This window comes from Furipterus horrens, unplaced genomic scaffold (assembly GCF_987537825.1).
Source record: "Furipterus horrens unplaced genomic scaffold, mFurHor1.1.pri manual_scaffold_7, whole genome shotgun sequence".
Lineage (NCBI taxonomy): Eukaryota > Metazoa > Chordata > Mammalia > Chiroptera > Furipteridae > Furipterus > Furipterus horrens.
The window spans coordinates 135,145,865-135,152,854 of NW_028327177.1; the positions used below are offsets into that span (position 1 = coordinate 135,145,865).

At 49.5% G+C, this 6,990-nt stretch overlaps 1 protein-coding gene across 1 annotated transcript; it reads left to right on the plus strand.

The window, feature by feature from the left end:
- The first annotated feature begins 226 nt into the window (after window positions 1-226).
- EIF1B (eukaryotic translation initiation factor 1B) lies at window positions 227-2,741 on the plus strand. The gene is made up of 4 exons (XM_090284548.1): window positions 227-513; window positions 1,442-1,605; window positions 1,992-2,093; window positions 2,331-2,741. The coding sequence occupies exons 1-4, from the start codon at window positions 483-485 to the stop codon at window positions 2,373-2,375; spliced, it is 342 nt and encodes a 113-aa protein (XP_090140674.1). The 5' UTR covers window positions 227-482; the 3' UTR covers window positions 2,376-2,741.
- Window positions 2,742-6,990: the final 4,249 nt, after the last annotated feature.

Below are 6,990 nucleotides of genomic sequence, written 5' to 3' on the forward strand. Positions count from 1 at the left end.
CGGGAGAGGCTCAACCCAGGAGGGCAGGCTCCGCGGGGGCAGAGCTGCACCCACCTGGACCATCTTGGTCCTGGCGGCCAGCGCTGGCCCGCGAGCTCCCTGCTGGGAATTGCGGTCCCGGAAGCCCACCCGCCCCAGGCTGGCCGAGCGCTGTTGCCCCTAGAAAACCACAAGTCCCAGGATTCCTGGCGCGGGCGAGCACGTGGGCGGGGCGGTGGGAGCATCAAAATAGTCTCCACGGCCATTTTGTAAAAGAAGCCGCAGCGCCGCCTCTTCTTTCGCGTCTTCGCATCCGTCGCCGCCGCCTCTTCCTCCGCCTCCTCCCGGCTTCCGCTGCCGTTGCCGCCGCTCCAGCCGAATCCCAGTCCCGGGGCGAAGCATTTCCTTATTTCCGTTTTCTCCCCGCTGCAGCCTCTTGACACGGCGATCCGGGCGGGCCCCGCAGGAATTTTACCCCCTCACCGGCCTCACACTAGTATCGCATGTCCACTATCCAGAACCTCCAATCTTTCGGTAAGATCTGATCGCCGCCGCCGCCTCCTCCCTCCCCAGAGCGCCTCTCTGCAGGCTGGCCGCCCATGCCCGCCCTCGCCCGGGCATAGTCCTGACCACCGCTCCCCGGGCGCGCCCCCCCCCCAGCCCTCCCCGTACCCCGAGTGGGGCTTTGTCTCGGCGCCCAGAAAATGGCGACTGGCCCCCTGGCGACCCCCTCCCCGAGGACGGCCTGCTGACCCCGGCCCTGCACCCGGAGCCCCGGCTGGGACCCGGCGCCCGCCTGGCTCTGCTGCCCGCTGACATCTGCGACCCCGCCGCTCTCCGGGGTGACGCCGGCCGCGGGGCTGGGGGTCGGCGGCCGTTAGTGGTCGCAGCTGCTTCCGAGCAGGTGTTGGGGGCACTGACTAGGAGACGTGGAGGCAGCCCGCTGAACTGCCACAGGGTCCAGTGTTCTCAGCTTGGCCAGGGGTTGTGCATGTACGCCTCTCGGTGCATCCAGAGGCACCCCCACGTGTGCATGCGTATCTTTTTGTTGTTACTTTTTGCACGGCACCTTTACGGTGACATGATTGGGGTGGGCGGGTTTGAATGTTTAGTGTTATTCCCAGAATGTAATCGGGATGACGCACATTTTTATCGTGGCTATAAAATTAAGGTTGTAAAATCTCTTGTCTCATCGGGGGACTCTGTTGAACGGGAACATCGTCTACGTAAGAACAACGTTTTTCTGTTCAGGTATCAATGGACGTGCCCATAGTTCTCTTTTTGTGGAGCACTTGGGCGGTTTTATTTCTGCCCCACCCCCATCCCCACCCGCAAAGAAAGCAAAGGCACTAGAAACTTCTTTACTGACTGTCTAGACTGGAGTGTACCATATATTTGGAAATTACCTACTAAGAAAATATTTTCTGCTTTTGATTTTTTTTTTTTTTTAACTCCTCTGCAGACCCCTTTGCTGATGCAACTAAGGGTGACGACTTACTCCCGGCAGGGACTGAGGATTACATTCATATAAGAATCCAGCAACGGAACGGCAGGAAGACACTGACTACTGTTCAGGGCATTGCAGATGATTATGACAAAAAGAAACTTGTGAAAGCTTTCAAAAAGGTAAGGGTGTTGGAAGGAAGAGATTAAAATGGGTTATTGATGCACCCCTCTGAATTGGATTATGCTTCATACATTACCAGTGTGGGTCCAAGAAAGCTGTGCTCATTTAACAGATATTTATGTCTCATCTCCCAGCGTAAAATAAGATTTACACGGCCTCAAACAATATGTGAAATAATTTAGTTCTTGGTGTCCCAAGTAAAGTCCTTGCCTTTATGTGACCTGCTGGCTCACTTCAGATGAACTTGGGAATGTCGGGGATGACAGGAGACAAACTTGTTACTTAAACATAGATCAAGCCTACTGAGTAGTTCATCTTAATCTCAGCATGAAAATAAAACCTCAATGTATTTGACTCAGTTAGGTCAAACATTTATATTCTCCAGAAATTTGCCTGTAATGGTACTGTGATCGAACATCCCGAGTACGGAGAGGTTATTCAGCTTCAGGGTGACCAAAGGAAAAACATTTGCCAGTTTCTCTTGGAGGTGAGTAACCACTTTGTGTACAGCCTTAAAATGCTTTGTCATTAAATGACCTGATCATTCCTGTATCTATTGGGTGTTTTCTGGCATGTGTTGAATTATTATTAACAGTCAATGACACGCACACAAGAAAAACAACGCGCTATTAATGATTCTTTTTAATGGTAGCTCCATGTTTTCTTAGGGGTGAATTTATATATTCCTCAAAGTGGTAATGCTAAATTAAGTTTTATTTTGCAGGTTGGCATTGTCAAGGAGGAACAGCTTAAGGTTCATGGATTCTAAAATGACCCTGAATACGTGCAGAAGTTCTTGAGTAATTTTATTCGCTAAATCCAGTTTGGCTGCCTTGTGAAATGGTTCTCTGCAGTAAATGGACTTTTCATTTATTTAATCATTCAAACTTCCATTCACATCTGCATGGTTACAGAAAACATGGGGTATGTAAGCTAGTCACACATAAGAAAATTGCAGTAAGATGGTAACGAAACCCCGTATTCATCTTAACATGTTTCCAATGGAAAATATTTTGTTTTGAGTGTTTATTTGTTTATTGTTCAGTTTATTACTTTTCACTTGATTAAATTTTTGTTGTATTAAACCATGTATGTTGCAGCTTAACAATAAAAAAAGTATGAATTCTTCTGTGAACGGTTAGGCTCTCGAATCTAAACAAGTAAGATGCACATATATTTTGTCTTTCATAATTGGCATCCTCATTCTGTAAGTATTCCTTCTAATTAGCTTCCACTTCTGTTAAACCCAAAGTGAGAACATAACATTGGTTACATGTAGCTTGTGTTCTTCATGTACTGACTTAGGATAGAGCCCTAGCCAGGTGGTTCAGTTGGCCGGTACACCAACAGGTTGGGGCTTCAGTCCCTGGTCAGGACGCGCAGACGGGAGGCAAGTGATCAATGTTTCTCTCCCCTCAAAATCAATAAACATCCTCTGATGAGGATTTAAAAAAAAAAAAGACTATAGAAATGAGTGTAAACTCAGCCAGGGCAAAGAATCTCAGAATATAGTGTTTTTTATAAAATAATGGGAAGTAGAATTTAAACCTAAGTAGTAGCACATAGAATTCTTTTATATGTTTTCATTGGTGAAGTTGCTGTGTTGCCCACATAAGTATCCCTAAGTGCCAGGTAACAGCAAGCTTTTAACATAAATGAGTCTTAGGCACTGCCCTGCAAGTGGGGGTGATCGTGATACCACCTTAGAGCTGGGAAACAGGTTCGGGTTGATGTCCCTTGAGTGCTAGAAAGTGACAGAGCTGGGATGCCAGCCCAGGGCTCCTGGCCAGAAAAGCTATGTTCTTTCGGTGCATCATGGTTTTGGTGTGTTTTCACCAAAGGAGGTGAAAGCCACATGTGATAACGTGTGGGCATTGGGGACGGTGGGAGAAATAATACAATTTGCAGTTCTTAATCGTGAGATTTCTGCAGCTCATCTTGAGCTTCAAACTTACGCTTTTCATTGACTAATTATTTGCTCAGTTATGCAAGTTTTGTCGTTAAAACCACTAGGCAAGGCGTGCATCTGCAAGTGCATACTTTCTGGTTTAATGCAGTGGAATAATGATGGTGTGAAAAATGTCTCATCACTTGGATCACTACATTCTGTACCCGCTGAACCCTGGCTCCTATTTTGAAGATTCTGCTTTTGGGAAAAGAAAATCAGCCCCCACAGACTTACCACTTAAAGTCACTTACGTAATAGGTTTTGTTACTTTCAACCCCATCCTGCTTCCAGTCAAGAGGGACCGTGACTATTCACGCGAGTACACCAAAATGGAGTGGTGGGTTTGTAAGCTCATGTCTGAGAGACGTTAACATAATTTGACTAAAGATCAAGAGGTTTGGGAGAGTTTTTCAACTTGGTGAGAAATCCTCACGGTATCCTTGTGTAATGATTGCACGTCTCGTTGAGAGGCTGTGGAGATAGTTTGTGGAAACGATACAGCAGAAACTTACATGAACATGTAATTAAAGTGTTTCTTCCTCTGCTGAGTTGTCTGTTAAGATGAGTATTGAATAAAGGGGCTAGAGTGGCCAGGGAAGCCTCATAGGGGGGAGAGTAAGACCCTCCATCTTGACCCCCATAGGTAAGCTTCTGGTCGTCTCTTCGTGTGTCAGGCCGCTCCCTTTGGATGGGATCAAAAGCCTTGAGCAGAACAGCTTTGTGAGGAAAACCTGCCCGATCCTTCTGCCTGTGAGCCCCAGACCCCTGATTGGACTTAGGCTGTAGGCCAGTCCCGATCTTTAGAGCAAGAGCAGGTTCTGTTCCCTTTCCTTTCTTGTCTTTGAGCAATGCAGTGAAAACAAAGGACGTAATTAAGACGGGTTTCTGCAGTTTTACCGAAACAATCACAGGATAAAGATGGAGTATCACCTGTACCTGGGAAGTGGACTGGGAGCCTCGGGCACCTGAGAGCATGGGGGCAGGGCTACCTGCTCTTGTCCGCTTCAGGGGCAAAAGCCACTAGGCAGCGTGTGTAACAGGAGGGGAAGCAGACCACACAGTGCAGCAAAAATGCCTACCCAACGTGGGTATCTCCTTGTGCCTCCTGTGTGGGAAGATGGCGATCTGCACTTTCTTTAGTGATCTGCACATTCAGTGCAAAATGAAGAACACCAAGTAAGGACAAGACTTGTCCCTGAACTTGCGGATGTGGCAGCAGTCTTGGCAAGGCCATTAGGAGATGGATGTTGGAGGCACAGGCTGGTATGAAGTGCGGCTGACAGATGTCCTGTGAGCACCAGCCCTGGCCCCCGAGGCAGACGCAGGCTGGGGAAGCAGCCTGCCCCATCTGCTTAGGAGCTCCAGCAGGAGCCGTTTTCGGAACCGTCCTGGAAACGGGCTGGGTGTGATCATGTGGAAGGAACGTTTCTGGTCCCAGCTGGGTGTGATCATGTGGAGGGAACAGTTCTGGTCCCAATCAGGAGAGCAGTTAACCAAAATAACTGGAGAAATACAGAATGGTAACACTTCTGTGTGCCAAGCGTCACCCGCCGGGCTGCAGCTAAAGGAAGGTAGTTACAGCTCAGGAACAACCAGCCTCATTAGATCGCCCACACAGACCTGCTCCTTGGGGCCATGAGGATTTCCTATCCCAAGCCAGGGTTCCATGTGGGGAGGAAGGGGGGAGGCGTGGCTCTGTGGCAGCTGAAACCAAGGGAATCCGCATCGCCCTCACATGCAGGCAATAGCCAGATGCTTGTCCGGGACCAAGTGAATTGATCCAATAGGAGCAAAACTGTGTCAGGGGCCCTCAGCATCGACGGCTTTTCCTGTGGCTTTGCTGACATTTAACTCCGTTTTTATCTGGTTAATGGAAGCTTGGAAAAAGAAAAGTCATAAATTGGGGGCATGGTGGTGTTTCCCTCCTGGGACACCATTCAGGGTGGAATTAGTGCCAGTGGAGGAGGGGACGCTGGGCTGTCCGGGCATTATCATGCCGGAGGACAGGTGGCCTGTGGGGGTTCTCTGACCTACATGGAGAAGTTAAATGGCGATTCACACTCAGCCTTGGCCGTGCGGGCGCCAGCATGGGTCACCCGTTAGCCTATCAGTCTGGTTTTGAATGTAGCAGGAGGAGCAGCGATCTGCCGTGGTCTGTCGGTAGCTGTTCCCAAATTCTAAGGGCCTGAGCTGCCTCGTGGTGGTGCCTCCATCTCAAACGTGAACAGCCAGGCTTCTCGTGCCGAAAGCAGGTACCACAGAGGTGGGCACCATGCATTCATTCAAGGCACACAAGGGGACTCGAGTTCAAAGCCAAACCCCCTACAGGGAATCTGAGTGATCTCAGCTTCCAAACCGGGCTTCAGCTGCAGCCCTTGGCTCCAGCCGGGAGGGTTTTGAACGACCTGGGTCTCACAGAATGTTCCAAAAGGCCGGCTGTGACCCCGGGGTTTGTCTCCAAGCGTCCTTCGCCCACTGTCCTCAGGACCGCGGGCCCCACCTCCTCCGTTCACTGGGAAAGGAAAACATGCAGTCCGGGGAGCGGAGCCAGGACCAGACGGTGCTTTAACCCCTGCCAACCGTGACCACGTCTGTGGGGGAGACAGCATCGGGGATTTGGGGAGAAGTACAGTCCTGCGAAGGAGGAAAAAGTCCCATTCACTCCCTGGTCACAAAAGTCCACTCTGAGTGCTTTATTGCCATGGACTTGTTATATGAGACTGTGGGAACTACTAGCGACCTACCTGATACACCAGGATTGTTGAAATGAAACAGCCTCGGGACCCGCGAAATGAAACGTCAAGTAAGGAATGGAATGGGGGCGGGGCGGTGATGAAAGCAAGTATACAGTCCTCTATCACCCCCTTGTGGCCGCTTAAAAAACTCGCCAGATCCTGGCAGCTGCCGGGAGATTACAGCAGGCTGATGCTGTCGCAGGCATCGTGAAAGCTCCCGCTGGCAGGTTGAATTCTGTCGGCCCTCAAATGGGATGCAGAAATTGATGCAGTCAGTTCTTTATTATCGAAATCTACCGCAATTTACCTTTACCTGGGAGAGACAAGAAAATGCCTTCACTGTCTTGCCCTGGGGATACATGAAAGCACCTCACCTATTATTTACAACAATGTTATTAGGAGGAATTTCACTCAAAATGTAAACACAGACATCTGCTGGTGGCCTCCAGGGAACGGGTGATTGAGCCAGGAAACAATTCGGGCTCCTAAATTGTCACGTGTTGAGGAACACCATCTGGAATTATACACCCACACTCAGTGTATAGTGTTCTCGGTGTAAACCAGTTTCAGACCAATATGCGGGTTAGTGGGCCTTTTTACCTCCTGCAAAAGCAGCCGCTTGGAGGGTGGCTTGAAGATTAGCAGCTTCTGTATGGGAAATGAGTAACTGAACTCCAAGACTCTAGGTCCACAATACAGGC

Excerpts from the sequence above, each read along its gene's own strand:
- EIF1B (XM_090284548.1), top strand. The coding sequence starts at position 483 with ATGTCCACTATCCAGAACCTCCAATCTTTCG. Across the intron at positions 1,606-1,991 it reads TTGTGAAAGCTTTCAAAAAG|AAATTTGCCTGTAATGGTAC; the intron begins GTAAGGGTGTTG and ends TATATTCTCCAG. Across the intron at positions 2,094-2,330 it reads TTTGCCAGTTTCTCTTGGAG|GTTGGCATTGTCAAGGAGGA; the intron begins GTGAGTAACCAC and ends TTTATTTTGCAG.